Source organism: Ruditapes philippinarum, unplaced genomic scaffold, assembly GCF_026571515.1.
Source record: "Ruditapes philippinarum isolate M1 unplaced genomic scaffold, ASM2657151v2 ctg15_1_1_1_1, whole genome shotgun sequence".
Lineage (NCBI taxonomy): Eukaryota > Metazoa > Mollusca > Bivalvia > Venerida > Veneridae > Ruditapes > Ruditapes philippinarum.
Window position 1 is genome coordinate 107945 of NW_026864228.1, and position 15981 is coordinate 123925.

The 15981-nt window shown below is 35.8% G+C and overlaps 1 protein-coding gene across 3 annotated transcripts in view; it reads left to right on the forward strand.

Moving 5' to 3' along the window:
• LOC132724912 (uncharacterized) overlaps window positions 1–15981 on the forward strand; it is a 99532-nt gene that overhangs the window by 37436 nt on the left and 46115 nt on the right. For all 3 annotated transcript variants that reach the window (XR_009624978.1, XM_060709898.1, XM_060709897.1), the window contains exons 4-5: window positions 6939–7365; window positions 14993–15153. Coding sequence is in view for 2 of the 3 variants with exons in the window: in XM_060709898.1 (XP_060565881.1) it covers window positions 6939–7365; window positions 14993–15153 (588 nt within the window). In the remaining variant the exon portion in view is untranslated. The remainder of the gene's footprint in view (window positions 1–6938; window positions 7366–14992; window positions 15154–15981) is intronic.

Genomic DNA, 15981 nt, shown 5'->3' on the forward strand with positions numbered 1-15981 from the left:
CACAAAGTCTAATATTTCACATATTGATTGGTCATAACTAGTAGATGACCCCTATTAATTTTTTGGTCACCAGGTCAAAGGTCAAGGTCACAGGGTCTTTGAATGGTAGAATGGTTTCAGCTCATTATCTTGAAAGATTAATAATCACAAAGTCTTCATATTTCACAAAGTGATTGGTCATAACCAACAGATGATCGGTATTGCTTTTGGGGTCACTAGATTAAAGGTCAAGGTCACAGGGGACTTAAGTGTCAGAATTGTTTCCGCATATTATCTGGAAGATTTTTATCACAAGTAAGTGACCCTATTTATTTTTTGGGTGACTAGGTCAAAGGTAAAGTTCATAGGGTTCTTGAATGTTAGTATGGTTTCCACTTATTATCTTGAAAACTATTTATCACAAAGTCTTCATATTTCTAATATTGATTAGTAATTATTAAATGACTGTCCTGCTAGGCGCTGTGCCGTAATTGGACTAGCAATATCTATGTGGTGGTATGTGTGTATTTATTCTCTCATTTCTATAACAATTTATCTGCACACTTGTATCTTAAGTGATCCCACGCAGGGGAAAGTATAACTGTATTGAATTTAATTATCTCCCTTTATATATACTTTATCTGTCTAAATTCATTGTATTCTACGGATCTACCTGATCTTACGGGATCCAGTTGACTTTCGGAAATAGATATATAGTTCTCTGGTCCCAATCAGTGAAGAAGACAATAAAAATGTCATCGTTGATTTGTGAGACATGATAACAGAGAACAAACTCTATATATGCGAATGTTGAGCTTGTTTCAATGTGTAGTGCAGTTTGTGACTGTATATAAAGCTGTTCTGAAACCATTTTTGTGATGGTGGATGAGCAGTGGCTATGCTTTCATGACTGTCCTGCTAGGCGCTGTGCCGTAATTGGACTAGCAATATCGATGTGGTGGTATGTGTGTATATATTTTCTCATTTCTATATATATATATATATATATATATATATATATATATATATATGTAATTTATATATATATATTATATATATACAATATACATACATACATACATACATACATATATATATATATATATATATTGCATTTTTTGGTGTGTGTGTATATATGAAATAAATATATATAAATATATATATTACATATATACACACACCAATAAATGCAATATATATATATATATATATATATATATATATATATATATATATATATATATATATATATATATATATATATGTATATATATATATATGTATATATATATACATATATATATATATATATATATATACATATATATATATATAATATGTATATATATATATATATGTATGTATATATATAATATGTATACATCTAAAAAAAAAAAAGTCGAGCTAATGAATGACCCCCGGGGCGGGGCCAATTTTGACCCCAGGGCTCTTATTTGAACGAACATGGTAGACATCCATTAGAAAATGTTTCATGCTAAATATCTTAGCTCTAGCTCTTTGCATTCTTTAAAAGAAAATTTTTTAAGTTTTTACTATATGCATATAGGGAAAAATCAATGACCCCCTGGGGCGGGGCCAATTTTGACCCCAGGGCTTTTATTTGAACAAACTTGGTAGACACCCATTAGAAGATGTTTCATGCTAAATATCTTAGCTCTAGCTCTTTGGGTTCTTTAAAAGAAGATTTTTTAAGTTTTTACTATATACATATAGGGAAAATCAATGACCCCCAGGGCGGAATTCTAGGAACAAAATTTGAACAACTTTGGTTTTGGACCTATAGATGATACCATAGACCAAATATCAAAGCTCTAGGCCATTTACTTTCAGACCAGAAGATTTTTCAAGTTTTCACTATATGTATATAATGAAAATCAATGACCTCCCGAGGGCGGGGCCAATTTTGACCCGAGGGCCATTATTTGAACAATCTTGGTAGAGGTCTACCACACAATGTTTCATGCCAAATATCTTACCTGTAGCCTTTGCCAATTCAGAGAAGAAGATTTTTTTAGATTTACCTATAGATATATAAGGAAAAACCTATGACCCCCCGGGGCGGGGCCAATTTTGACACTAGGGACAAAATTTGAACAACTTTGGTAGAGGACCCATAGATGATACCATATACCAAAAATCAACGCTCTGGCCCATGTACTTTCAGACAAGAAAATTTTTTAATTTTGTGTTTTTTGAAATCCTTTTCTGGCCCTGTGACCTACATATGCAACAGACCGGAACCATTTGAACAACTTTGAAAGGGGACCACCCAAGGATCATTTCTGTAAAGTTTGGTTGATGTGCAGTCATTGGTTTCAGAGGAGATGTTGTTTATGTTAAAAGTTGACGACGGACGACGGACACAGGGCGATCACAATAGCTCACCCTGAGCAATGCTCAGGTGAGCTAAAAAGGTGGCAAGTTTTATAAAGATAATATTGAAGAATTGTGTTTGAAAAACCTTTTTACTAAGATTTTTTTATCATTTCATTGGTCGCTTGCTTTTTAGCTCACCTGAGCATATGCTCAGGGTGAGCTATTAGGATCACTCTTCGTCCGTCGTCCGTCGTACGTCGTCCGTCGTCCGTCGTACGTTGTCTGTTCACACTTTTCAAACGACATCTCCTCTGAAACCATAAGGCAGATCATAATGAAACTTCACAGGGATGTTCCTTGTGTGAAAAGCCTTAACAAAGTTGTTCAAAGAATTCCATTCCATGCAGAACTCTGGTTGCCATGGCAACCAAAAGAAAAAACTTTAAACATCTTCTTCTAAAAAACCCAAAGAGCTAGAGCTTAGATATTTGGCATGAAACATCTTCTAGTGAGTGTCTACCAAGATTGTTCAAATAAGATCCCTGGGGTCAAAATTGGCCTGCCCCAGGGGGTCATTGATTTTCCCTATATCCATATAGTAAAAACTTAAAAAAATCTTCTTTTAAAGAACCCAAAGAGCTAGAGCTAAGATATTAAGCATGAAACATCTTCTAATGCGTGTCTACCAAGATTGTTCAAATAAAAGCCCTGGGGTCAAAATTGGCCCCGCCCCAGGTGGTCATTGATTTTCCCTATATGTATATAGTAAAAACTTAAAAAATCTTCTTTTAAAGAACCCAAAGAGCTAGAAATAAGATATTAAGCATGAAACATCTTCTAATGGGTGTCTACCAAGTTTGTTCAAATAAAAGCCCTGGGATGATTGATTTTTCCTATATGCATATAGTAAAAACTTAAAAATCTTCTTTTGAAGAACCTTAAGAGCTAGAGCCCCTAAGATATTTAGCATAAATTATGTCCTAATGGATGTCTACCAAGTTTGTTCAAATAGGAGCCCTAGGGTCAAAATTGGCCAGGGGGTCATTGATATTCCCTATATGGATATAGTAAAAACTTAAAGATCTTCTTTTTAAGAACCCAAAGAGCTAGAGCTAAGATATTTAGCATGAAACATGTTCTTATTGATGTCTACCAAGTTTGTTCAAATAAGAGCCCTGGGGTCAAAATTGGCCCCGCCCCGGGGGACATTGATTTTCCTTATATGTGTATAGCAAAAACTTAAAAATCTTCTTCGAAAAAACCCGAATAGCTAGAGTTTAGATATTAAGCATGAAACATCTTCTAGTAAGTGTCTACAAAGATTGTTCAAATAAAAGCCCGTGGGTCAAAACTGGCCCTGCCCTAGGGGTGTCATTGTTTTTAAATATATGTGTAAAGAAAAAACTTAAAAAATCTTCTTTTAAAAAACCCAACCAGCTAGACCTTAGATGTTTAGCATGAAACATCTTCTAATGGGTGTCTACCAAGTTTGTTCAAATAAAAGCCCTGGGATTTAAACTGGCCCCGCTCTGGGGGGCCTGTATACAGGTGAGCGACTTCAGGGCCATCATGGCCCTCTTGTTGAAGAAAAACCTCCCATTTGATCATCGAAAAAAGTTCACATGTATGGTGCAGAAGTAATTTAGATTGAAATTATTTTACTTTTCTGTTAATTTAAAGCTATATCATTTAAGTTACCAAATAAACTGACATTTTGGCAGATCGAGTAAGTTGCTACTTCAATTTCAAAATTAAACGATCATAACATAATCATATACTTTTCTACATATAATCTCTCTTTGAATTTGTATGATATTATGATATTTTGTCAGTTTTAGATTTTCATTAAAGTCAACAAGAAATAACACCATTTTTGAAAAATATTTCATTCGTTATTAATACATGAATGCAGATAATTTTTTTACTTTTTACATAATACATTTAAACATTGAATAATACTATACCATAAAACCATTAAAAGCATCAAAATTTTATATATACAAAAATTATATAAGGTAAACTCATTGGTAACAAAAGTGGTATAACAGTTTTGCTAAAACATCGGTACTGTATTTTGTCTTAGGTTCTTACTGACCGGGTCACATGAATCAGTGGGCGGAGCGATCCCTTCTCAGGCATAATATAGGGTTAACGCACGTTTTTCCGTGTTATAACGTCTGCAGAGTCCCGAGGAACGGTTGGTGCCCGAGCCCGGTAGGGCGAGGGCTCCAACAGTTCCGAGGGACTCTGCAGACTTTATAACACGAAATAAACGTGCGTTGACGCTATTATAGCATAAAATTTTCAAACAGATTCGTGATGTATAGTTTATACAAAACACAATTACATTAAAGTCTTGTGCTTGGACGGTATTTATCCAATTCTATGTTTTACGTATGCGTTTCATTTTTCCGGGGCCAACAACTTGGAAAATTCTCGGAACCGGACGTAATTTTGAATTTTAATTGATTTAACAAAGCTTGGCCTTTGGAGATTTATTATCTCAAGAAAAAAAAACGTAATATTACTCTACCCTCTACCCAAGACAAAACATGACCCTCAGAAATTCTTAGAATGATTTCAGATTGACGGTAGATAAAAGATCAGTGACATCAGAATCGGTTTTTTTTTTTCAAGCAAACAAGTTTATAAAAAAATCAGGCACTAAGCATTATTCTCTCAAAGAAATATAAAGAGCATTTATCAACATTAACATAAATAAAAAACATTTTCTCATATTAATTTTGTGTTATCTAGTTTTGTAAGTTAATCGGAGTGTTATGAATGACAGGAAGATTCTACTGTATCTTTCCTTGTTTACATTGACAACTGTCCGTTTCTTAGCAAGGGCGACAACCAAGATAAGCACCGATGTCTATACGCCGTTTTTCCGGCATAGTTACTTGAATATGCGACTGAGGCCCTCGAATCAATAAATTTCAATATAACAAGAGCGCATGACTCTTCGGCAAACAGGCCAAATCGTCATTTTTTGTTTGTTTGTTTACTGGGCCCTGTATGTATTGCGCATAGGTGAAACCGGGCTATAACAAGAGCGCGTGACTATGTTAACACATGGTTTTGGTCCCGTTATAACATGGGCAAAAGAGGGAAAAATAGCCGATTTTATGCTATAATGTCAATTATTAATCAGAGTTTGATAATAGAAATAATTTCAAACTCTACATTTGTAAGTGTGCCGTTTGGACCAATTAAATTATGTAAACGCTTACTAACAAAGTTGAACACTATACAAACTACAATGTTATGTTGAATCAGCCAAAAGATACCATAAAGCGCACTAAAAAGTCAAGAAAATAACACCAGTTTCAACCTCAGATTTCAAAATGTTCTCAGTCACACCCACCTAATCACATATATTTTTTCTTCATTCCATTCTTATCAATGTTCATACAACTAAAGACAAAAAAGTAGTATAAGTAATATATTAGAAGTACATTGCCACTAAAAAGATGACTTTTAAAAAGACTTCTGTATCCCCGCCTGTTGATAGTGGTTGCCTTTTACAGACAAGTGTTATCACTGCATGTGGTGATCTTGTTTTCATAGGATTTTCTACAGTTACAGTTACAAATCTGTTCCTGTCATAACACAAAAGTGCAAAAGTAAAGCTGCGGGCTCACTCCCAGCAGAGCCCAGGACCACCCCAGTAAGTTACTGGGATGATCCGAAATGTTCCAGGGTGAAATTATTGTTGTTGTCACACTTACCCTTGAACACTGCGGTAATTCCCTACTTACCACCCAGGATGCACTCCGGACCATCCAGGCAGAGCCCAGGTGGAGCTACGGTTCATGCCAGTGCTTCCCCTGTCATTCCTGGATGATCCAGGCAGAGCACTGGCAGAGCTCAGGTCGATCCTGTTAGAACCCTGGTGGATTGAAAACACGCAAAAATGATTACGTTGATACATAATTTTCATTTAATATAATATCTATTGTTCCAGAGCAGTAATTCATGATGATTTTCTGAATAATCCTTATGCAAGAGTGGACAGAAGGGAAATGAGGAAGGGTTTTAATACAAACAAGTGCAATCATCGCAAATAATCGTGATTCTTTTGAAATGAACCGGGCTTTGCCAGGGCTCTACCGGGATCAACCATAGCTCCATCGTCATCCTCCAGGGCTCTGCCATCATTCTTTGGGGCTCTGCTGGCATTCACTGGGGCTCTTCTGTAGCTCTACCGGCTATATCATACCCCGGATCATCCCGGGTTTGTGCCTGCAGAGCTACGGTGCTTCTCCGGTGTAACCCTGGTCGTTCCCAGCAGAGCTAAGGGGATGTAAGTGAGACTGTAGCTTAAGGTTGATGGTTCATGATTAGTTGATAGAGGAGCAAATAGTGATTATGTAGCTCATTTTAATTTTTCATCAGAGGAAAAGATTTAGTGTGCATGGTTGTGGAAATAGCAAAAATTACTGAGATGCTTCCTTTGTTTCAAATATGTCAGTTTAAAGGTCCAGCATGATTCCTACTCAATAATGTGTCCATGTAGGGAATCAGACAATATAAAACTGTCTGTGACTAGCTCTTGTTTGAATTTAGCTCACTTGTATATTTTATGACACTTGATTAGTATTCTTTTGTTATTAATTCAGGTCAACCTAGTGCAAATATTGTAGTTAAATCAGAACCAACAGACGATAACCTAGATCTGGACAATTACCAAGAACTAGACAACATTAATATGGCATCAAAAGTTTCAAATGAAATATCAACTAATCATCATCAGATGATAATCAAGGTCCCACAATACAAGAGGTCTATCACTTCCGTTTCTTATGACTCAAGTCGAAGCTCAGCCGAAATTAAGCGTCCAAAACTGGAGGCTGAAACCATACAAGCAGAAGAGTACAAACTTTCATTGAACAAGTTGTACCGAGTAAACCCGACTGGTTCTCCTAAATTTATGTGTGCAATGTGTTCGTATGCATGTGACACTCATCCTAAAATGAAGCATCATCTGTACAGACATCGGCCACAGAAATACAAATGTCCATATTGTGACCACAGGAAATACCCCAGGTATTTATATTATATTTGCTTAATCCCCTTCAGCATAGCGGGAAGAGGATTATAGGAATGGCCTCCGTCTGTCATTCCGTTCGCCCCTCTTTTTGTCTGTCAGTTCTCATGACCAAATAGGGATAAGGGGCCATCTAACTGTAAACAGAACAAAAGAGAACAATAGAGTTCATTCCTTAACAATAGAGAAAGGGGCCATTCGCACACTATTAAACAAAAGAAAATAACAAAAGAAATGGCCCCTTATTTCATTTCATATGGACGTCCGTCATTTGTAACACTTTTGTGTCCGCTCCATAACTTTTAAACCGCTGAAAATTATTTGAAATAACTTGGCACAAATTATCACCATTATGAGACGATGTGCAGAACGCAATAATTGGGTTGCTACCCCAAAGGTCAAGGTCATACTTAAAGATCAAGTGTTAAAGTGAACATTTTGTGTCTGCTCCATAACTTTTAAGCTGCTGAAATTTATTTGAAATAACTTGGCACAAATTATCACCATTATGAGAATATGTGCAGAGCGCAATAATTGGGTTGCTACCTTTAATGTCAACATCACGGGTTAAAAAGTCTACATTTCGTGTCTGCTCCATAAATTTTAAACCGCTGAATGTTTTTGAAATAACTTGGCACAAGTGATCACCATTATGAGATGATGTGCAAAGCGCAATAATCGTGTTTCTACCCCTAGGGTGAAGGTCACACTTGAAGGTCAAGTGTTAAAAGTGTACATTTCATGTCCGCTCCATGACTTTTAAACCGCAGAAATTTTTTAAAATAACTTTGCACAAAATTAATGATCACCATTATAAGACGATGTGCAGAGCCCAATAATTGGGTTTCTACCCCAAGGTCAAGGTCTCACTTTAAGTTCACGTGTTAAGAAGTCTACATTTCATGTCCACTCCATAACTTTTAACCGTTGAATGTTTAAAAAAATAACTTGGCACAAATGATCACCATTATAAGACGATGTGCAGAGCCTAATAATTGGGTTGCTACCTCCAAGGTCAAGTGCTTAAAAGTCTACATTTTGTGTCCGCTCTAAAACATTTGAAACGCTGCAATGTTTTTAAGATGAATTGGCAGAAATCATCACATTTATGACATGATGTGCAGAACCCAACATCCAGGTTGCTACCCACAAGGTCAAGATTAAAGGTTTTCCATAACTTTTTGACTTTATGGAAGATTTTAAATAACTTGGCACAAATAATTACTATCAAGGTCATGGTTTGTTAAAGATACATGTCCGCTGCTGTCCCTCAGACTGCCTTGTTAAACTTAATATTTCTTCAAACACTAAACTACTGGTACTTGTTACCTAAAGTGAGTTTTGGTTACACATTTTAGGGTTGATGCTTCAGGCTTGAGTAAAGATATGTGATAAAATGACACAGGCTCACTGTGTGGCCCGCTGACCATGGTATAATTATTCATTATGAAATAAACTATAAATTGTTGAAAGTGAAATGAAACATAACTTTAAATTGATGTATTATTTCAACAGATGCCAGTGAAAACAACAATAGTGTAGAACAGTAGCACCTTAATTCGACATTCCCATTAATTTGACACCTATTTAGCTCACCTGTCACAAAGTGACATGGTGAGCCTTTGTGATCACTTTTCGTCCGTCGTCCGTAAACTTTTACTTTAAACAACATCTCCTCATAAACCACTGAGCCAATTTCATCCAAACTTCACAGGAATGGTCCTTTGGTGGTCACCTTTAAAAATTGTTCAAAGAATTTAATTCCATGCAGAACTCTGGTTGCCATGGCAACCGAAAGAAAAAACTTAAAATATCTTCTTTTAAAAAACCCAAAGAGGTAGAGCTTAGATATTTGGCATGAAACATCTTCTAGTGAGTGTCTATCAAGTTTGTTCAAATAAAAGCCCTGGGGTCAAAATTGGCCCCGCCCCAGGGGGTCATTGCTTTTCCTTATATGTATATAGTAAAAACTTAAAAAATCTTCTTTTAAAAAACCGAAAGAGCTAGAGCTTAAATATTTGGCATGAAACATTGTCTGATGAGTGTCTACGAAGTTTGTTCAAATAAGAGCCCTGGGGTCAAAATTGGCCCGCCCCTGGGGGTCATTGATTTTCCTAAAATGTATATAGTAAAAACTTAAAAAAATATTCTTTTAAAAAACCGAAAGAGCTAGAGGTAAAATATTTGGCATGAAACATCTTCTAGTGAGTGACTATCAAGTTTGTTCAAATAAAAGCCCTGGGGTCAAAATAAGCCCCACCCCAGGGGTCATTGATTTTCCTTATATGTATATAGTAAAAACTTAAAAAATCTTCTTTTAAAAAACCAAAAGAACTAGAGCTTAAATATTTGGCATGAAACATTGTCTGATGAGTGTCTATCAAGTTTGTTCAAATAAAAGCCCTGGGGTCAAAATTGGCCACGCCCCGGGGTCATTAATTTTCCTTATATGTATATAGTAAAAACTTAAAAAATCCTCTTTTAAAAAACCCAAAGAGTTAAAGCTTAGATATAAAGCATGAAACATCTTCTGGTGAGTGTCTACTTAGTTTGTTTAGCCCTGGGATCAAAATTGACCCTGCCCAGGGGGTACTGATTTTCCTTATATGTCTATAGTAAAAACTAAAAATCTTCTTTTAAATAACATATTGAGTTAGAGCTTAGATATTTAGCATGAAACATATTCTAGTGAGTGTCTACCAAATTTGTTCAGATAAATGCCCGAGGCTTAAATTGGCCCCGCCCAGGGGTTCTGATTTTCCTTATATATCCATAGTAAAGACTTAAAAAATATTCTTTTAAACACCCCAAAGAGCTAGAGCTTAGATATTTATCATGAAACATCTTCTAATGGGTGTCTACCAAGTTGGTTAAAAAAAGCCCCTGGGTTAAAATTAGCCCCGTCCCAAGGGCCTATATACAGGTGAGCGATTTCAGGGCCATCATGGCCATCTTGTTTTACAAACATCATAAAATCTCAAAATTAAGCATTTTAACTGATATTTTGATCAATATTTATGTCCATCATTCATTTGATGATGTCATGAAAAAAATTCAGACCACATAGATTTCGCTGACATTGGTCAGTACGAAAAAGTGGCTCGAAAATTTGAACATAAAAAAGTCGCTTCTTAGGGAAATGTGTAAGAGGTTGACCTCTGTAACAGTAAAAATACTACTTAATTTTTGTCAAGTTATGCTATTGTTAACTTTTTAAACACACTTATTGAAGTTGTTCTTCAAACTGGACCTTCAACAGCTTGTCTAGAGTTAAATTTCCCGCCAAGGCATGAGTGTCGAACTTAGGAACCAAATTTAAAAGGAGGTTCGTTATTTCGACAAATGTGATAGAATCAAACCAATTTAGAACTACATGTAACTTAAGTCAAACTGACCAAATATGACATTCCATGTATTTGGCAGCGGACAAATAAGTATTAATTAGAGTTTATAAATGTTACTCTGTTAACGATGTTCGTTATTGAGATATCAGATGTTGCTAATAAATTCTCATTTGAAAAAAAAAAAATTCATTAATAACATGCAATGGTAATGTTTCGTGATGTTGTTTATTTTGAAAAGCAGGTATACAATGTATTTGATTAAAATGAACTTCAGCAATAGGTATATCAGTGTTAAATTGTGTATACATGTCAACATTGTCAAGTGAAGCTAATGAAAAGAAATATTGCAGAATGATGTAAGCCATCCAAGTTGATCAATGCTATTTCTATGTTCAAAGTGGTGTAATATCGAAGAAGATAAAAACGGCAATGTTATTTGGCATACCGACGGCAAGGGGAGCCCTGACTGATAAGCTTAATGGAAATGCACAAACAGTCCAAAACAGTGCATGCTGACTGCAACACTACATGTTACCTGCTTATCTGTTATGAAGTAAAAATTAACAAGTCTTAGATCATTATGTATGGAAGAAAAACACTTTTAGAAGACAATTTATCTGAAAAAAACATTTGCCGCTATCAGTTATTTTAACCCTTTCCCTCATGAGCATATTGTGAAAAATGGCCGTTTTCACTGAAAAGCCTCCTGTTACAAGTTCAAACTGCAAAATGATTCGATACTAATTATACCCCCAAAAACGAAGTTTGGGGGGGTATATAGGAGTCACCCGGTGGTCGGTCGGTCGGTCGGTTGGTCGGTCGGGCGGTCGGTCGGTCGGTCGGTCGGTCGGTCCAGACGTCCGTTGCATTTTCCTTGTCCGGAGCATAACTTGAAAACTAATGGTTGGAATTCAATATAACTACATACAATGGTCAAGCACATTGAGAGGAAGTGCAGTGCACAAGAACCATAACTCTCTTGACTAATTACAGAGTTATTGCCCTTTGTTACTTTTCCTTGTCCGGGGCATAACTTGAAAACTACTGGTTGGAATTCAAAACAACTTCATACAATTGTCAAACACAATTAGGGGAAGTGCAGTGCACAAGAACCATAACTCTATCTAAAGTAATTACAGAGTTATTGCCCTTTGTTGCTTTTCCATTGCTTTTTTTTTTGTCCGTTGCATTTTCCTTGTCCGGAGCATAACTTGAAGACTAATGGTTGGAATTCAATATAACTACATACAATGGTCAAGCACATTGAGAGGAAGTGCAGTGCGTAAAAAACATAACTCTATCTTGACTAATTACAGAGTTATTGCCCTTTGTTACTTTTCCTTGTCCGTGGCATAACTTGAAAACTACTGGTTGGAATTCGAAACAACTTCATACAATTGTCAAACACAATAAGGGGAAGTGCAGTGCACAAGAACCATAACTCTATCTAAAGTAATTACAGAGTTATTGCCCTTTGTTGCTTTTCCATTGCCTTCTTTTTTTTGTCCGGACCATAACTTGAAGACTAATGGTTGGAATTCAATATAACTACATGCAATGGTCAAGCACATTGAGAGGAAGTGCAGTGCATAAGAACCATAACTCTATCTAAAGTTATTACAGAGTTATTGCCCTTTATTACTTTTCCATTGCTTTCTTTTGTCCGGACCATAACTTGAAGACTAATTGTTGCAATTCATTATAACTCCATACAATGGTCCAGCACATTGAGAGGAAGTGCAGTGCACAAGAACCATAACTCCATTTTGACTTATTACAGAGTTACTGTCCTTTTGTTTCTTTTCCTTGTCCAGAGCATGACTTTAAAACTACTGGTTGGAATTCAAAACAACTTCATACAATGGCCAAGCACAATAAGGGGAAGTGCAGTGCAGAACCATAACTCCATCTTGACTAATTACAGAGTTATTGCCCTTTGTTACTTTTCCTTGACCAGAGCATAACTTGAAAACTACTGTTTGGAATTCAGTACAACTTCATACAGTTGTCAAGGACATTAAAAGGAAGTGCAGTGCACAAGAGCCATAACTCCATTTTGACAAAATACAGAGTTACTGCCCTTTGATACTTTTCCTTGTCCGGAGCATAACTTAAAACGTACTGGTTGGAATTCAAAACAACTTCATACAGTGGTCAAGCACAATAAGAGGAAGTGCAGTGCACAAGAACTATAACTCTATCTTCAGTATTTATAGAGTTATTGCCCTTTGTTCTTTTTCTTTGTCTTTCTGGACTTTTTACGGAGTAATTCAATTAAACTTCATCAATGGCCAACCACATTGAAAGGAAATGCAACATACATGAACCACAATTATCTTTAATTGCCCACAACCATAACTCTATGTTTCAATTCTATTACAAGGTATTCTGTTACATCCTCATTTCCGAAGCAGACTTGTGGGGGTATTAATCACATTTAGTGATAGTTCTAGTTAAACTTGGCACAAATGTTGACTGGACCATTGCCTTCGTAACGACATGCTCAGTCTTAAATTTCCTGTTACCATGGCAACAAGGGGACATCTCAAAATTGCCAAAAATCACTATTTTGCCTCGATTTTTTCCCTCAAAATTTATTTCAAAGTGCTGCAACTTCTCAAGGGATTGAGATAGAGTCAAAGGCTTTTCAGTGTTGGTTACACTTTACCGTATGTTTGACCTGGGGTCATTTTAAGCCTCTCACAAGTCCAAAATTTTCTTGGCGATGAGGGGGACTCCTTCAAACCCCCCAAACAGAAGAGGGCACATGCCCCTTCTGGCAACCCCCTGATGTATCTTTTGGATGGGGGGGGGGGGGGCGGCACCGAAAAAGTGCTCACTTTTTTAAGCAACACTTCTCAAACGTGTGTTTGGGGCCCAAAAAGGACATTTTTTCACTATTTCAGGCCTTAAAAGGGGGGGGGTTCAAAAGTGCGTTGTTTCGCGTATATATGAGGTTAATTGTTAATACCGGTAGGCTACACGTAGGGGTGTGGATTGTTGGATAAGTGACGATCCGATTTGATCCACGATTCAGCACTTAGGATTCACAAATTAAACCAGGAATCTTTTGTTATCAAGACACCCATAAAATTATAAACATAAGTTTTGAAAACATATTTTCTTTCTTTAAACAATACATAACATTAAACAGATATGTAAATATGAACTAGGTTTATGTTTTTATTCCTTGCATGAGTATCTTACAACAAGTTTGTTGTACCACCATCGGCAAATGTATGTAGGTAAACGTCGCATAATTCATAATCAAATTTTTTTTTTTTGACTTTTAGAGTGTGAGAAACAGTGAATGTATATAAACAAATAAGATCGCAATCCGCGATCTCTGGACTGAAGAATATTCGTACTCGATTTTTCTTTTTGAATCATGATTATCCGAGTACTCGGATACTCGCCCCAGCCCTAGCTACACGCTACACCGGCTCCCTTAGTTAAGTGGCAGACTTGCTTTGACTTTGGGCCATTAGAGATACATAATTAATTATAATCAATGACAAGTATGAACTCCACCAATTAAATATTTAGAGTAGGCCTATGATTTAAACTAGCAAAAACTAATCTAAAAAAGAAATGTTTCCGCTATACAGCCTGTCCGTGGTACATAATGTGCACTGCTGGTGCAATTTAATTTGAAATCCCCGCTTCAAAGATTAATAATTAACATTTTTTTTCTATAATTAAATTATGTGTGTAAGACATACAAAAAATATATCTACACATGCACATTTTTACTGATTAGATGAACTGATCGTGCTTTTTAATGCAATATTCTTTCATAATTATGGTTGGGTATTAAAGTGTTATTAATAGTATTGGAATTCATTTTACTTTTATATTATTTGAACTTTTAATGTATTTCTTAAACCTTAATTAGGGTGTCGAATTTAGGATCACCATGTCGAAATACCGGACTCTCTACGGACAAAGCTTATACTATTATTACATGGAAAACCTTAGATGCTACCTTAGAAGTAGTGTTTGAAAAGCGTGCAAAAATGTTGGATACTGTAAATTGCGGTGTTTAAATTAGGAAATACATATAAATGTTAAATTGTAATGAAAATTTATATTAAGGTGTCGAAATATGGGTACTTTACTATCCTTCAAGTTTTAACATTTTTGAAAGTCGAAACCATTCAGAATTTCTATTCAGTTTTAGCCTGTTTATGTTGAGTTTATGTAAATCAATTGTTTCAAATGTTTATAACTCTGTAAATGATACTGAAATGTTTCTGAAGGTTTGGAAATTTTTTAATTGTAGGTCGTATGTAGTCAGGCATGTACGAGACACTCATCGTAATAAGCCAGTGAGAGTGATCGACCTTTCCAAGGGAAATGAACCAGAGGATATTCCAGAATACATGAACGATATAGTTACAGACGACACTTTAGATGACACAACTGGATCCCTTGATACAAATGGTAATTATGTCTTTTTGAACAGTTTCATCGTTTGCAGTGATAATAATATGACAATCCACCAGAATAGAGCCAGACCAACACGCACTTTAATGTCTGAGTAGACTCTACTGTATGCTTCTAGCTACTCAGTACTCAATCTGTATATCCAGTAATGTAGGAATTGTGCAAAAGAAACAAATACAGGCATTTGGCTGCTTTGACTTACTTTTACCAGCATTAGAAATATTTCAAGGAATATGTTGCAGTTCACTTTCAGATAATTTATGAAACTATCGTTTGAAGGCATTTTTGTGTTTTGATGAAATACAATAACATATTTAACATCTTATTGTTTCGATATTCGATATACCTTAACATTTGTGATAATAAAAGGAAGCAAATTAATTATGATCACTTCACTGCTTCACTGCATCATTTACGAAATCAGGACTTTGTAAAAATTCTCTCACTCACATTTTACCTGCTAATTCCAGTGTTATATGACAAAGGAAGTTTGGCAAATGTATCACTTATACTGAATTTAAAAAATAAATATGTAATTATACCCCCAACCATAAAGTTTTAGGGGGGTATACTGAAGTCAGTGGGTGGGTGGGTCGTGGAAGGGTCGGTTGATTGGTCAGTCACTCAAATGCAGGTTTCTTGTCCGGGATATAATTTACTCAGAATGTACAAGAGATATCAACTTCAAATTTTGTAGATATAGAGAAGAAATGCAGTGCATAAGAACTGTAACCCTCTCTTCCCTAATTTTGGAGTTATTGCCTTTTGTTCATTTTGTGATCACAATTCGTCCGACGTCGTCCGTAAACTTTTACTTTAAGCAAC